This window comes from Aythya marila (assembly GCF_965140915.1).
Source record: "Aythya marila genome assembly, chromosome: 5".
NCBI lineage: Eukaryota > Metazoa > Chordata > Aves > Anseriformes > Anatidae > Aythya > Aythya marila.
In genome coordinates this window covers 3285752-3302490 of record NC_139046.1, presented here as the reverse complement: position 1 = coordinate 3302490, position 16739 = coordinate 3285752, and the positions used below count along the sequence as shown (strand labels likewise).

At 57.5% G+C, this 16739-nt stretch overlaps 1 protein-coding gene across 4 annotated transcripts in view; it reads left to right on the top strand.

The window, feature by feature from the left end:
• Window positions 1-8364: 8364 nt before the first annotated feature.
• FERMT2 (FERM domain containing kindlin 2) overlaps window positions 8365-16739 on the top strand; it is a 45456-nt gene continuing 37081 nt past the window's right edge. For 2 of the 4 annotated variants that reach the window (XM_082762018.1, XM_082762017.1), the window contains exon 1: window positions 8404-8709. In XM_082762018.1, coding sequence (XP_082618144.1) covers window positions 8553-8709 — 157 coding nt within the window. In that variant the 5' untranslated portion in view covers window positions 8404-8552. Of the gene's footprint in view, window positions 8710-16739 lie in introns of all 4 variants that reach the window. The other 2 variants (XM_082762019.1, XM_082762020.1) reach the window with 2 other exon arrangements.

Genomic DNA, 16739 nt, shown 5'->3' with positions numbered 1-16739 from the left:
AGCCACTTCTCTGATGGGGACGCCTCTCACCCAGCTGTGTTTCACTGTTCTGCTTCCCGCAGCTTTCTGAGCCACCTTCAGAGCCTGACCGGATTTTCTGGGGACTTTTTTTTTTTTTTTTTTTCCTTTTTCCAGCACCCAGCTGGTTTCTGCCCTTTCCTGCAGTGACCACACTTGACTCTGTACCGAGATCTCTGCCTGCTGTGCGGGAGCTGCAGGTCTCACCGGGTTGCAGCGTGGCACAATCTCCTTTTGGCTTCTCCATTCCCCGGGGAGCAGCAGACGCAGGACGCGGCCACCCTCCTGCCATCACCTCCCACCCCACCAGCATCACCCTGACACACCTCAGGAGCGCTCCCAGAGCAGCTCCCCACGGCACAACGAAGTCTCCAGCCCCCTGAGCATTTGTTGTAGCTCTGCTCCCTCCCAGGCTGTGTCTCTGATGTCTTGGGTGGCCCCGGGGGTGGGTTTTTAGCAGCGCCGTGCTCTCCATCCTGAGGCCACAAGGGTTTGTGCTGCCTCCTCAGCGCTGGATTCGGCACAGAGCTTTTATTTTGCAGGGCATGGTTTTGAGACTGTCTTTGGAGAGGATGAAGCTGTTGCTCTTTGGGAGCTCGGAGAGCAGCCCCAGCACCCTCCTATTTCATCAGGGAGCCACCAGGAGCATTTACTGGCCCAGAAGGGCTGGGGTTGGAGAGCACAGAGCTGTTTCCTGGGCCAACCTGGACGCCTGGTTTCTGGCTTAGCTTTAAAAACCTCTGATGATGCTGATTTCCCCCGTCCCCTGCAGTTCTTCACCTTCCTATACCCAAACAGTCTCCCCTAGGAGCTCACTCTGGGCGCTTTCCTCTTTTTGCCTCTCCATTGTGGAAACAGTAGGGACCTGAGCACTTCTTCCCCCTTTTATCCCTCCTCCCTTAGGTAAACCCTCTTTTATCTGCCCGAAGATATTATCAAATCTCTCTTTCTTTAGGGAAAACAGCCTGAATTCCTCCAACCTTCGGTCCCCCTCCCGTCTCAGCACGACCACCGATGAGCCAGCAGCACAGGTCCCCCCAAGTCCCGGGTTCACAGAGCTGTGGGGCTGTGCCAGAAACCCCACACAGCCCCAGCCCCTCCACGGTGCCCTTGGTGAAGGAAATGGGGTTTGCCCCTGGATCTCCTCTCCCCTGCAGAGCTCCTGGTGCTTCAGATGCTCTGCCCGGAGCTGAAGTTCATCCCGCCCGGCTGATTCAATAACACCCACCTTATTAAACCTCTCCGATCGGCTCTGTCTCTATTTTTCCAGCACTAACTGCATTACCGCCCCGCTCGCTGCTGACCTTTCTGGCGAGGACCAAAGCCAGCAAGCACGAAGCCAGCCGGCTGCCTCGGCATCATCCATCCATCCCCGGAGCTCGCTGCGGCCACACCGGGCACCTGGGGTGGCCGGGAGGCGAGTGAAAGGTCCCCACACTACCCCCCTTTAAAAATTGTTTTTCTATTCAATTCCCTGCTAAAGGAAGCAGTTTGGGGTTACTGTTATCCCAATCTAGCCCCTGTGTTATTTTCTTCTGTTATTTCTCTTGTTCCAAACCCTCCCAGCCCTGGATGCCTCCAGCCTCAGTTTTCCTCTCTGTAAAATGGGAGAAATCCCGGCGGCTTCCTTGCCTGCAGCGTTTGTGCCCAAATTTGCCCAGGGAACGCCGGCACCCCGTGCCCAGGGAGGCTCTTCCCAACCACCCCAAACCCACCGGGATGTGCTCGGTTAAAAACCAGCCAGAAAAGCAGTCTGGGGGACTTTGGGGTGCCCAAGTGAGGCAGTTGCTTGGGATGATGCTGGCTTGCTCCTCCTGCACCCAGAGCATGGGTTTGGGGGGCAAATTGGGGTGATTCCTGCAGGGGAGAGCCGCACGATGGCTCTGCCAGCCGACTGCTCCGCGGCACAAACGCCCCGGTGCCCGCACGGCGCCTGTGTCTTTGCTCACGTGCCCGTTATCAGCCCTGATTTCGCAGCTCTGTGACGTGCGTGCTGATAAAAGCACTCGGTCAGGAGCTTTTTTGTTCTCCAAGGAGCAAGGGCGGCCAAACCCCGTCGGATCCGTCCTCGGCGCCCTCCTTCCTCCGCCAGCCTTCGCAGCCGGCCTTGCAGAGCTTCCCGGGCAGGGGTGGGATTTATGGGGAGGGTGTGATTTATGGGCCGGGTGGGATTTATGGGCCTGCTGCTCCGCTTCTTTGGCCTTTGGGGTTTTGCAGAGCTGGGGAACTCCCTGCTCCCTGCGCCGCTGCAGCACGGCTGGCTCCGAGTCCTTAATTCCTGAGGCTTTGAATGATTCGGGGCTCGGGTGATGGATGTTTGCTCTCAGCATCAGCAGGGGGGCTGGGTTTCCCTATCCACCCACCCCAGGCTGCTGTTGTTCCCCCGGGTGATGGGAAAGGAAGCGTAAAACCATCTCCAGAGCATCCTTTTGGGGTTGCAGGGTGGGGAGCGGGACTCTGGCACAAGGCAGGCTGGAGCTGCAGCCAGCACCGAGCATCCCGGTACCGGCCAGAGGAGATGGGTGGCCCAGGCTGCGGTTTCTGCAATGGGAAAATCATCCCCGTGAATCCCCATCCTCGCATCCCTGGAGCACCACCAGGGCAGCCACTTCCCAGATTTGCGGTCCTGGGTCACGATTTGGGGATTTTCGCAATGCCACGGGGTCAAACCATGCCCTGGGAAACTCCTCCCAAAATTTGCACAGGGTTGGGGGAATTCGAGCAAAGTAAAACCCAGGATGGGGCAGGAGATGGGGCTACTATTGCTGGGTTTTGCCCCTGGCTCCCTGCCTGTCTCCCATCGATTCCCACCCGCTCCGAAGCGCATCCACCCAAGTGGGAACGGTCGGGCACATCTCAGGGATGCCCCGGCTGTGGATCCCCAAACACGGAGTAAGGGGAAAGGGCTTGGCCTCGCTGCTCCCTGCACCCACGGAGGGAAAACCCACGGGCAGGGAGCCAGCCTCCCCGGACCGTTGGGGAGGGGAGAGCCGGGGCCGCAGAGATAAGGGGAAGCGCCGGGGCAGGGCGCGCACGGTGCCACCGGCTGCACATAGCCGGGATGGGGCCGGGCAGGGTGTGGGGTGGCTTTTCCCGTAGCCCCGCTTCCCGTCACAGCAGCTGCCCTGAAAGCCCCCAACAGCAGCTGGGAATAATCGGTGGTGTTATTCGGGGATTTTTTTTCCCCCGCTGCGTCCCAGTAAATCAATTCCAAGCCGGCGCTTCCCACTCTGAGCTTTCCACTCCCCGGGCAGCTCTGTGGAGGATGGTGTGGGAGCCATCGGGTGAATTATTTGTGATTTTTCATTTGTTCTTGACCAGCAGCGGGGACCAGATGCTGGGTGTTTCTTCTGGCACCCCGGAGCCCCTTGCGTGACATTTGGGTTTGCTTGCAGCCTCGGCTCCCCCAGATAAATCCAGCCTCCCAGCCAGAACTTTGTCCTCGTAAAGCCCGATGAATAGGAGGCCTTAAGGAGGTGGAGAAAAGCCAGAACGGGAGTGACGAAGGCTCCAAAAATCTGATGGACAATAGAAAGTGGTTTAATGTGTTATATATCAGGGGAGAGGAGCGAGGGGGAGATGTTTGAACATTTGGGCTGGAGTCACCCCTTCTCTTGGGAAGTGCGAAGCAGTACGGCAGTGAAGCACCCCGTGAAGTCACTTTTAGCCAAAATCTCCACAACCTGATGGATTTCTGGGTCTTCCTCATCAAAACACAGGATCTTCCACAAGGAGTTTCTAGCAAAAGGAGTGACACCGACCACCCGCAAGGTTGCAGCACCTTGCGGAGCATCCAGAGGGTAACAGCGGCTGAAATTTGGTACAAACGGGCAGGGAAAGGTACAGGTGCTGGAAAAGTTGCAAAATTTGGCAATGGCCAGGTAGAAAACCTTTGCCTAGCAGCCCAGCTGGTGTAGGAGCCCCTAATAAAGAGGTGAGGGCTAGGGTCTGACCTTGGGCAAGGCAGAGGCAGATCCGTGATGAGAGCGGGGTCCTGGGCACGGTGGTTGTGAGACTGAGGAGCTGGGGAACATTTATTAGCCCTGGGACGAATTAACTTTGGGGAGAATTTTCCAGGATTTACCCAAATTCTCCATCATGTGGATCCAAGCCAACAGCTCCCTCTGGCTAAGGCAGATATCCAGGGGGTGCTCCGGGACCTTTCAGGGACACCCAGCGTCCGAGGACCCTGATTTGGGGCACAATGCCTCCTTTCTGGGAATCTTACGCTGTGGGGGCCGCTCCTGGCAGCTGGAACATCGGAAGGACATGGCCGTGTGATAGAGAAAGCCCAGAAAAAAAAAAAAAAAAAAGAGGGATTAATGTCAACAGGAAGCTACAGCCTGACACGGGTCGGCGAAGGAGAGCCCGGGGGGTTGTTTGTTGTGCAGAGCTGATTGTGGAGGACGAGGCTGGGAAGCAAAAACCTCCCAGCCTGGGGCTTTGGCAGCTTGGGTGTCTCCAGTCCCTGGAAAGAAAGAGAAGATTCAGCAGATGATGAGCCCTGCAGTGGGTTTTTGGTCCTGTGGTGTGGGTGTAACGGGCTCGGGGGCATGGCGTGATGCGAGGCACGCGCGGCACAGTGAGGAGCCGCAGTTTGGTAGCTGCAGGGTGATGAACCCTGGGCTCGGCTTATCAAGGGAGAAGGTGGCTCTGGCTCGGCGTCTCTTATCAGAGAGTAGCTATCTCCTGCAAGCCAGGATTTATTCCAGCCTCAGGGGGATGTTTTGTAACCTTTGGGCACGAAGCACCGCGCCGGATGGCTGTGACAGCCTCAGCTCTTGCTCCCTGGCTTTGTCCCATGTGTCCTTGGCCACCAGGAGGGCAGCTCTTGTTGTCTGTAGGGATGCCCACCGTGGCACCAGGATCCTTTCCCCAAAAACCCCAGCTGCATTTCCCTTGGGAGGAGAAGTAGCTCGTCCTGAAAACACCAGAACCTGAGCCTGAAGACCTGCCCGTGAGGGACCCCTCCAGGAAGAGATGCGATGCTGCCCCATGTGTTTGGCCCTGGGCACCACATCCTCCTTCCCCAAGGAGGAGAAGAACTCCTGGGGATTTTTCTGACTTCTTTCATTTGGGAACAAACAATTTGGGGCTGAGCTGATGAGCCTGGCGGAAGGCTGTGGGTGAGCAAAGCAGTGGGATTGCACCAGTGGAGTTGCATCCTCAGGGACATCAGGAAATATTGCTGGTAGCAAGCCATGGGGATGCTTAATTGTCTTTGCAAGGTCACCAGGGGGAATTATTACAGTCTGGAAAGCCTGAACCTCCACTCTCAAGTGCTTCTTCCATTCTTTTAAACTCAAAACTTGTCCATCCTTTTAGTGCAGGGATGCTGAATAACCCTGTGCATGCAGCAGGCGGTCGCACCTCTGCTCCGTTCCTACAAGGCGAAGCCGTGGCACAACTCCGTTACCCGGCACGTATTTTTTCCAGAAAAAAGAGAAAAGCCGTCACACGGACGTTTCCGAAATGTCACAGTCGGGGAAGAATGAATGTGGCCGGGAATAAACAAGGAAGCGGAGTTACCAGCACGTTTCCTCTGCCAGGAGCGTGACCTTCCCTCTGCTCGGAAATGGTCATTTGTGAAAAAGCGAACCCTGGCTGCGTCCTGAGGGCGCTGGGAGGAGATGGAGACACGCGGGGAAAACCACACGGATGTTTGGACATCTCTCACCGGCTATTACGCACTGCCAGAAGCGCAAGGGCACGGGGAGCGATTTGTGCTGCTGCCCAGCCCTGCCTGCCCGTGGGCCCGTGGCTTGCTCTTGCCTGGGATTTTATTTCTCACCCTTCCAAGCCTGGCTCCACGTCCCCAGCTCTAAGAGAAGGCGCTGAGTAAGGGCACAGCGGGCTCGCAAGCACAGCATGGCACGGAGCGGCACCAACGGGGGCACAGAGCCTGTGCTGGAGCCCAAAAAGCGCCAGGGAAAAGCAGTTTTCTGAATTTCTCCTCTCTGAGGTTTTCTTTTTAAACTTTGCCCTTGTTCAGGAAGAAGCTAAGGATTGGGAGTATGGGGACCTGGGGAAGCTTTTGGGGTGATGGGGCTGAGTGCCTTGTGCCTGTCCGTGCTGCGCCGCAGGAGGAATTGGATTTGTCTTCACACTTGGCTTCGGGGAATTTCTCTGCTCCCGTGCCTGGATCCTGCTGCTTTTCCTGCTCCCAACACCCTGCCAAGGCACCCGAATGCACAGGGCACATTTCGGTCACCCTGGAGAAAGCCAGTCTGACCGGCTCACGCACAGCCCCGAAGCACCAAGGTGTTAAAGCGAGCCGGCTGCGACAATCGCGCACAGTTAACAATTAAAATAATCAGTTTAAAAAAAAAAAAAAGGCAAAACGAGCCTCGTAAAGGCAGGGAAGGAGAGGCTCGTCTCCACCACCAGCATCTCCGAGCTGCCCTGCCGTTGAGTCATTTCACGGGAACAGCATCCCGCTTTCGGGGAGCGGGGGCAGAAGGGGCAGCGGGCTGGGAGCCGCGCGCGGGCAGGTCTGGTGGGCATCATCCCTGCCCCGGCGGAGCAACCGCACGCTGCGGCACCTTATTTGGCTATTGCTGCTGCTCGTAGGGAGCACACAGCTCCTGCAAACAGTGGGAAGAGCCCCGGGATGCTTGGCTGCCTCTGACGCAAGAGCCCGGCGGCTGCATTTTTGACCTTGCTTCGCGGCTCGGCCGAGCATTGGAGACGAGGCCGCCCGCCTCCGCGCACACCCCCGCCGCGGGTGGGAAGGGGAGCCCCGGGGACGGCGTCCCCCCTGCCACCGAGGCTGGGGAAAGAAAGTCCGGGAAGGGTTTTTGGGGGCAGGAGGAACCGGTGCAGTCAGCTGGACTGGAACAATGCGGCTTCACCGGGGGCGTGTTGCATTGCATCAGCTAGGGAGCTCGGCCAAAACACTGGAGCGGAGAGTAACCCTTTCTATTTATTGCCCTATTGTTTGACAGGGGAATAGCACCGAGATACGAGCCGTACTGTTACGGGATGGCTTTGCCTTGCCTTCCCAGGCTGTCCCCAACGCAGACTTCCAGGCTCAGGGGGAAGAAATAGGGTTATGTTGGCAGGGACTGAGGCTCCAGGAGGATTTTGGGGTTAGGCCACTGTTACCTAATTCCCCTCCAGCAGCATCGGCCACGTTAGCCTAAATCCTCCATGGTCTTTGTGTGCGAAACCCGGCTCAGGGAAGCCTTTATTAATACTTATAGGAAAGTGGAGGAGCAGCCCTTGATAAATACCTCCAAGAAAACAACAAGAGGGAGAAGCTGGGGAGCCCCCATCGTCAAAACCGTGACCTTTTAGTGCCCACCACCACGACAAAGCCCTGGCTGCCGTTCATGACGTGGGACGTGGTAGCGGCACACGTGGAAATTGAGGGCAGAGGCCACTGTGAGGGGCTGGGGTCAGCGGGACGGGGCTGCCCAGCGCCCACCGTGGGTCGCATCCTGCCCACCGTGGGCCTCGCATCACCGCTCCTCCCGCACGCCACCTTCTCAGGAAGCCCAGCTGCCGTGGCGGGACATATGTATCACTGGGTGGAGAGCCACAGGAAGCGGATAATCACTTTTTTTTTCTGTGTTCGTGCTGGTTCAGGCTCTCCTTTACCCACAGCTCCCATCCCCGAGGCTCATAGACGCTGAGGATGGAGGGAGGCAGCGCGGCGGCGGGCACGGCGCGGTCTGAAGGCGGTGATGCCCAGGTACGGCTCAGCACGGGGCGAGGCGTTTTGGGGCTGGCTGGCTGTGCTGCGGGGCTGGGGGCTTAGAAAAGTGGGGATATCCTGGTGGCGGTGGGGGTGTGTGCTTGGAGGGGCGTGCTGAGCATCCGTGCTGAGCCGTGCCATGCCGTGCCGTGCCATGTTGTGCCATGTTGTGCCATGTTGTGCCATGTAGTGCCATGTAGTGCCATGTTGTGCCATGTTGTGCCATGTAGTGCCATGTAGTGCCACGCTGTGCCATTAAGTGACATGCTGTGCCATGTTGTGCCATGTTGTGCCATGCTGTGCCATCAAGTGCTACGCTGTGCCACATTGTGCCATGCTGTGCCATGTAGTGCCATGTTGTGCCATGCCGTGCCATGCTGTGCCACGTTTTGCCATGCCGTGCCGTGCCGTGCAGAGCCGTGCCATGCCGTGCCGAGCCGTGCCGTGCCCTGCCATGCCGTGCCGTGCCGATCCGAGCCGATCCGAGCCGTGCCGAGTCCCGGATGTTGGAGCGGGGCCCCCCTTGCGCTCCGTTGCGCTCCGTCCTTCGCTTCCATAAAAGGCCAAGGGGCCCGGCAGCGCGGGGCGCGTTTTTCCTTTAATTATTATCCCCCTCCAACTCCTCCTCCTCCTCCTCCTCCTCCTCCTCCTCCTCCTCCTCCTCCTCCTGCTGCCCGCCCCTTCTCCCGTGCGGCCCCGCAGGCAGCGGCTCGGTGTCCCCCCCCCTCCCCTTTCCCCATCCCCTCCGTGCGCCCCCCCTGCAGCTCCCTCCCAGCCGCTCCGAGCCGAGCCGAGCGGAGCTGAGCGGGGCTGGCTGGCGGCGCAGGAGGCCGTGGCCATGGCGCTGGACGGGATCCGCATGCCAGACGGCTGCTACGCGGATGGGACGTGGGAGCTGAGCGTCCATGTCACCGACCTGGGCCGCGATGTCACCCTGCGGGTCACCGGCGAGATCCACATCGGCGGCGTCATGCTGCGCCTCGTCGAGAAGCTGGGTGAGTCCTTCCCCCGGCACCCAGCACCCTGCCCCGGCACCCAGCACCCTGCCCCGGCACCCAGCACCCTGCCCCAGCTCCCAGGACTTTGCCACAGTGCTGTGCTTTAGCACCCAGCACCCTGCTTGCATCCAGCACCCAGCACCCTGTCTATGCCCAGCACCCCATGGCCAGCACCCCAGCGCCCTGCCCCAGCTCCCAGGGCTGTGCTTAAGCACCCAGCACCCTGCCCATGTCCAGCACCCTGTGTCCAGCACCCTGCCTGTGTCTGGCACCCAGCACCCAGCACCCTGCCTGTGTCCAGCACCCTATGTCCAGCACCCCAGCACCCTTTCCTAGCTCCCAGGACTCTGCCACAGTGCTGTGCTTTAGCACCCAGCGCCCAGCACCCTGCCCATGTCCAGCACCCAGCACCCTGTCTGTATCCAGCACCCCATGTCCAGCACCCTGCCTGTGTCTGGCACCCAGCACCCGACACCCTGTCTATGCCCAGGGCCCCAGCACCCTGTCCTAGCTCCCAGGGCTCTGCCACAGTGCTGTGCTTCAGCACCCAGTGCCCAGCACCCTGCTTGCATCTGGCACCCCACACCCTGTGTCCAGCACCCAGCCTATATCCAGCCCCCAGCACCCTGTGTCTAGCACCCAGCCTATTTCCAGCACCCATCCTGCACCCAGCACCCAGCACCTAGCCTGTATCCAGTGCCCAGCACCCTGCCCATATCCAGCACCCTGCCTATGTCCAGCACCCCATACCCTGCCCACACCTAGCATCCTGCCCCAGCACCCTGTCCCAGCCTCTGCTGAAGCACCCAGCACCCAGTACCGTGTCCCGGCACTCTACTTGAGCACCCAGCACCCTGCCCCACGTCCCAGCACCCCATCCCAGCCCTCTGAGCACCCCGGGGTGCCCCTCTCCCCAGACACCCCTCTGAGCACCACCCTGGGGCCCCGAGGGGTACCCGGCAGCACCCACGCTCTGCCCCGTTCCACCCCGGGGCCGCTGCTTCGAGCTGCTCTGCAAAGGGGACTTTGCGTGGGGCCAGGAGACATCGTCATTTATGGGTGGGTTTTGTGCGAGTGCGCCTTCTCCGGCTGACAGAAAGGATTTAATTCGAAAAGCCAGCATGGGGCGGAACGGGGCAGTGCGTTTGCACGGTCAGCACTGGAAAAGTTGGCCCTGCTCCACGCGCCGTGCCGCTTTGGGCGAGGAAAGCGCCTTTGAGCTGATTTGGGGCAGCCTGGCTTTTGGGGCCAACAAGAGGGGGGCCGGGAGCCCCGCGGTGTCCGGTGGCCTTGAGCTCGCACCTGGACAAAGAGCCCGTTTGTCTGGGGCATGTGAAAACCAGCATCTGAAGGCGGTGGGGCCGGCTGGCTGCGAGCTTTTGTGTGCTCTCCGTGGGCGCCTTCGCGGCCCGGCGTCCCCAAAAGCCACTTGGTGCTGGCCCCAGCCCTCGCTCCGGGGACAGCCTCGTAGCGGCTCCTCTTTGTATCGGCTCCTTACGGCTTGCCTGTGTTTACCCAGCAGTGTTGTTCGGGCTGATTACTGTAATTGCTCAAATAAAATATTAATTTCGAGTTTGCCGGCGCATGCCTGTGGCTGTGGGAGTAGCAGCGCTGTCAGCTGCTGGTCCTGCAGGTCCTGCTTCCATGCGAAGCGTGGCTTTAAAAACACCATCTTACACCCTGCTCGGCCTCCCGATTTATCAATTATTGGGAGCTAAAGGAAGCAAGAGACATAAATGTGCTGGTTTCAAAAGGAAGCAAACCTTCGCATCAAAGGGTCTCGTGCGCGAGACAGCCTTGACTCAGAAAACTCATTTATTTTTGTTGTTTTTACGCTGGAGCTGCAGAAAGATCCGCCGAAGCTGGGCCAAGTGCCGGGGCAAGCACACAAAAAAAAAAGAGAAAAATGTCATGGGCTTTCTAGAAATGATAAAAACGGGCCCCCGGATGGATAAGTGCTGCCCCCCTGGGCCCTGCTGCTCGTGGCTGACGTCGTGCCACGGGGACGCCTGGCGCGCAGGGGCTCGGCGCGTGCAGGGGGACGAAGCCCAGCGAGGGCTTAAATTAGCTCCTGACGCAAGGCGTCCCCCCGCGAAGAGCTCGCCAGGCTCCTCTCCTCCCGTTAAATTAGGCATTGTATTATGGGGAAGGAATGCTGGCCCTCGGCCCCGCGCGGGAGCTGTGCGGTCGGCGGTCGCGGTGCGCGGGGCCCACGGACCCTCAGGCTGCCCCTTCCCTCTCCCCTCGCCTTCCCCGCGTGTGGTCACCTCCTTTCCATCCTCATAATTTGTATTGCTCTGCTCTGAAGCCAGCCACTTGATTGGGGTCGTTCCTGGGGAGCAGGATGGATGCTGTCCCCTCACCCTCCTGCGCCCTTTCGCCTCCAGATGCGTTCATCCTTCATCTTCTCCATGTCAGACCCCTCTCCCTGCACATTCAACCCATCCCTCCCTCCCTGCTGCTGCTCCTTAATTTTTTTAACAGCTCCCAGCATTAAAAAAATGTTTTCCAAAGGTCATATTTTGCACCCTGTGAGTTCTAGGGACACTTCCTAAAAGCGATGTTTCCCGCAGCTCTGGGATCCCCCTGGCAGATGGATGGGGGATCGGTGCCGTGGGCATGGCTTTGCCTGCTGCATCCTTTGGGATGAGGCTCCTGGGGGCTCCCTGCTGCTTGTGGGGCAGGGCAAGGTGATTTGGGGGAGTTTTGCTGAAATTTAGGGCATCGCTGGGGATCGTGAGCAGACTGGCCCTGCTGTAGGGTGCTGGCAGAGGTGTAGGGTGGTGGCTTTAAGCGTCGGGTATCAGTGACTCCTGTGCATTCAGCCCTTGCCAGCACAGAGCCTGCAATTTGGGGAGTTTACAATTAAAACCCAGCCCTAATGCAGATTGGAAAAACCCCAAGCAGCAGGCAGGGATCTGGTTACTCAAGTGAATTGCAGTGACCTGCTCGCTCCCTGTTATTTATCACCCTGCCGGATTAAGCCACTTGGTTAATTGAGATGTCCCATGTGTTTGGCACAGCCGACCTCTGAAAAATAGGCAAAAAATGCTGAGGTTTCAAGAGCAGTAGGATTTAATTGGTCACCTATAAAGGTATGGGGTAAAATCCCAGTTACAGTGTAGGGAACATGCTATTAATCCTGTCCATGCCATTGTAAAGTGCAGCGCATCCCAAGCTGGGCCGGATTATTATTATGGTCATTATTATTATTATTATCATCATGATTGTTATTATTATAGATTTATACTTAATAAGGTTTTAAGAGCTGGCTTCACCGCAGAGTTTTCCAGTTTTGCAGAAGGCATTTGGTGAAGTTTGGAGTACGCAGCAACCTGTTTCGCCGTGCTTCCAAATCGCAAGCAAGGCTCCGTGCTGGAAACCCGTGGTGCTCACCCAGGGGTTTTTAGGAATCCTGCCACTATTGACTTACAAACAAAAAAACGCGGCTTAAAATCACTGCGAGCGGAGGAAGGAAGGAAGTGAGCAGAGGTTATTGTTGTTGTCAACTCCAGGCTGTTTTAAACGTACCCGACTAAAAACTTGCTTTTTTTTTTTTTTTTTTTTTTTTTTGGAGCGGGCCTGGGAGGAGCTTTCGGTGGGTGCTGCGGGAGTAAAAGACGAGCTGAAGGAAACGAGGAGGGGGATAAACAAGGTCTGGCAGATGAATGGGTGAAGACAGGTGACCTAAATCTGCACTGATGGGATGCCAAAGCCTGGGGACGAAGCTGCCCAGCGCCGTCAGGACCTGCAGAGGGAACCGCCGGGGACCCCTTGGCTCAATGTGGGCACGGGACCCGTGGCAGAGCGAGCCCCTGCCCTAACAGAGCACTTAGCAGCGATGGCAACCTCCAAGTCTGTGGGTTTTTTTGGCAATGTGGGGCTCTGGTGATGGCCTGGGGGTCTGTGCCAGGCTCTCTGCCCCCTCTGCTGTCCTGTTCCCCAGGTGTGTCACCACGGAGGGCTGGCTCTCACCTGAACACAGGGGCTGGGGAGCTGGCACATGCAAATTTTGTGTGTTTTTTTGCTGTTGGCGTAGCACACGCAGCTCTTTCTTCCGCTGCTTTCAGCCTGCAGATGTGTCTGGGATTCATCAGGAGCCCGGGGGCTCTGTTCCCAATCGAATGGGCTCTGCCCGAGTGATCTCGCCAATGACTTCAGCCCCGCTCAGTAGGAAGAGTGAATGAAAAATCCTAGTGCTCGCCACGTAAGGGCTCTTCCTTAATGGAACCCTTACGGGGCCATGAATAAAACACCAAGGAAGTGCAACATCATCGATTCCGAGTTCTGTGCCTGAGGTTTTGCAGCGCTTACAAATGCGCCGAGCCCTGGTGAGACCGGCTGTGGAGATCGTTTGCCTCGAAACGGGCTCTCTGGAACTGCTCAAGGCTATATAAAAACAATACAGAGTGCCTGCACTGTGCTGTTCTGCAGACACGAGGCAGGGTGAGCCTGTGGGGCCATCCTGCAGGTGCCTCGCTCTTTTTGCCTTGCAATCCTCCAAGGAGCTGTAGGCAAGGGCTATAGGTGGGCACGTTCATCCTGCTGCTAAGGGAGGTGAGAGGAGTGGTTGGAGGCCAATGAGAAAAAAGGAAAGGGTTTTATCGTAGGCACACTTTGCCAAAATCCTGATCTAAACATCCGTGCCTGGTGCCTGCAGCGTGGCCGGGGCGTTTCTCAGCCGTGCCACGAGGATGACAGCTGAGCATCTTCATCCGCGAGGGCTGCGGATGCTCGTCTGGCCGTCAGCTGTCGGTCGAGGCGAGGAGGAAGTTCTGCTTCCAAAGCAGTGCTCAAATCATCCCTCTCTTGCTTTTCAAGTGCGTAGTGTTTGCAGAGGGCTGTGAGTCCTGGTTAGCAGGCCGGGAGGCTTGCGAGGAGGTGGTGGTGGTGGTGGTGGTGGTGACCACCAAGGGCAGCTCGTGCTGGGCAGGGGGTGCTCCTCGAGTGCCCAGCACCAGCCACCTTCTGGAAAATGTCATCCTGGGCTTCTCAGCAGCTGGGAATGTGATGGGAGGGGAAGTGATGGGATGCTGGAACAGAGCTGCTCCAGCAACAGGCTGTACCCAGCGGGGATGCTCCCGCTCCAGCAGCATCTTCAGGGAGACCTCTGGAGCTGCTGGCTCTGCTTTTCCATATCTCTACATGATTAATATCTTCTCTATTGACCTATGCTGAATCCTCCTCCCTTGGGTAACACATTTTTCCTGGCGTGCAAGTGCGATGTGCAGGCAGCCCGTTAATCAGAGGCCGTGCGCGTTGCTCCGCGCGGGGCAGGCTTCCTTGCTTTGCATCCAGCGTCTGACTCCAGGAAGCTTCTACGTAGGCACACAACAAAATCGCAGGATCGTGGCTCAAATAATGTCCTCTTTGTTAGCACGAGCGGAATATTCATCGGCGCTGCCAGCGAGCAGAGGAATTCGGGGCGGGGGTAGGTAAAAGCCGCACGCAGCTCCGAGCCGCCGTCACGGCGATTAGCATTTCTCCCCCGAGTGGCAATGGCTCTTGGGGAGCCAAAACCAAAACAAAATCTATTTTTGCAGTAATTTCCTCTCCCGTGTGTTTGTTCTTTGTCCAAATAGCGGCGCGGAAAAGCAAGCAAGGAGCCCGCGTGGAGAAGCAGCCGTCCTCCACCTGGGGCCGCGGCGGAAAATTCCCGCGGCTCCCCGCGGGCTCGCGCCGTGCCGGGGATGCCGGGGGGGCTTTTCCCCTTCCAGACCCCCAGCTCGGGCTGGGAAGAGCCTGGCCTTGCGATACGGAGCCCGGTCGGAGGGGAAGCAGCGGCGGCGTTCCTGCGGTGCCAGGGTTTGTCCGACCACAGACAGGAAATTGTTGGGTTCGCCGCTCAGACCCAGCCCAAATCAGCCGCTTCCTCTCCGCACTTTGTCAGGTTTCGCTTTGACGTAACGCGGGGGGAAGCTGGCGAGGGGAGCTGCTCGACACGCTGACGTCGGATGGAGCTGGAATGAGAGCACTGGCACATTCGCACACTTCCCTTTTAGTTGTGTGTTTTCATTGTTTTGGTTTGGGTTTTTGTTTTTTTTTTTTTTTCTTGTCTTCGAAGCGTGCGCCCTGGCAAAGCAGGGCCTCGTGTGGGGCCAGACGAAGAGCAAGGAATGATGCTGGAGTGGAGGAACGGGCCAGTTTTTAGGGGATGGTGCCTGGCAGAAAGGATTATGGCTGGTGCCTGAAGCCCCAGCACAAAAAGGGTGGGGATCCATGCCCAGAAATGCAGCCGTGCCATCCGGCACCCCTGCAAGAGCAGCTTTCCGCAGCAGAGCACGTGCCAAAATGCACGTGGGGATTCACAGCATAAGCTGCGACCACGGCGGCTTCTAACCCTTGTTCTCTGGGTATGGGAGGGGAGAAAAGGTGTGCGGGCAGCGACATGAACTTCTGGGTGCGGGGAGTGTTTGCCAAGTTGGGAAAGAGCAGAGGGAGTGTTTGCGCTGCAAACTTCGGCCGTTTCAACATCGCCGATTGCACAGCCGCTGCACGCCCGTGGTTTGTGTCTTCGGGGGATTTATTTTTTGGTGGTGGCTTTTCTTACAGATGAGGCAAAGGAGGGAGATTTACAGCGCTCACCGAGCTCTTGGCACACCGAGTTTATCCCAGGTCCAAGCCTGGACGTGCTTTGGGGGAAAAAGTCTCGTTCTGCTCAGATGCCCGCTCCTGCCGCTTGGGAAGGAGATGCATTTCTTGCTCTCCTTCTGAGATGTGCCTGATGGCTTAGAAGGGGCAAAAGAACAAAACCTCAGCTGGCAGGACTCAGCTCTGAGCATTCTTGCTGGCTTTCAGGGTTTTTATTTGTTACAACTTGGAAAAACACCGAGATCCCCAAATTCCTGCTTGATGGGGAAATGAGGAACGTGAGCCACATTGCAGTAACTTCATTTTTTTGGCCAGGCTTGGTTCCTGCACATGACTCTGGTTTGGGTTAACCAGCCTGGAGCTTCCATGGGGGAGAGCTGCTGGGAAAGGGGAAGAAAGTGCTCAGCAAGCCAGAGGAAAGCTTTTCCAACTTCTTCTTTGTTCCAGGGAACCGTGCAGCTCAGCTTCTCATGCATTCGCCCCGTTTGCAGCAGGTCCGAGTGCAGGTGGCACCTCGTGGCCCTTCAAATATTAACCCGTGCCTGGGAGCAGTGCGCTGCTGAAAACGACTTCTCTCCAGATTCAGCTGGCTCCAGCGCCCCGCAGCCCTCCAGTTCCCTGGAAAATAGGGCTGAAAGCAGGCAGCGGGTCCAGAGCGATATTAGGAGGGCTGCAGGCGCACGAGCAGTTGCATAAACCTTCATTTTTTACAACCTTGGATGGCTTTTAGCTTGCAAAACAGCCAGACGGCAACCTGAACTTCGTCTTGCCAATTATTACATTTCCAATCTCCGACCAGCCAATTATCCGGGCTGTCTCGCTGGTTGGGTTCTTTTATTTCCCCCTCCTCCCTGCAGATAGATATATGTGCTTTTGGAAGCCGTAATCGCCGGAGCTCCAAATTCAATTAGAAAGTCTGCTCTCTCCAAAATCGCCTGGGAAGAGCGATGTCGCCGTCTCGCCGAGCTGCCCGTCCTCGCTGGTAACACTCAGAGCTTTGCTGAGAGCAGCCAGGCCCCAGGGCGAGTGACTTGGTGGCTTTTGTGCCTTCCAGGTGGCTCGCCCAGTGGCCAGCAGGAGCCACGAGCTCAGGAGCTGCGAGCCCTTTAGAAGGCTGCAGTGTGGAAATAAAAAGAAGCGTAACCTTTCCCATGGATTAGATTATTCATAATATTTCTGCAGACGTTATTACTCGTATTTCTGCAGAAGTTCTTGTGAGTAATGGCACGGTGACTCCTGCAGAAATAAATAATAATGATAATAAATAAACGTGGGTTTTTTCCAGTGCTTTGCCGTGTGCTGTGGCTGTTGCACAGCTCGCTTTGCAGGGGGTGAAGCTGTTATCGCCCAAAAACCGGCGCTCAGCATCGTAGCGGGGCTGAGCCTTCAAAAACGGAATAGGGAATTGAGGCTGCCTGCTCAGCCCGCCTTTATCT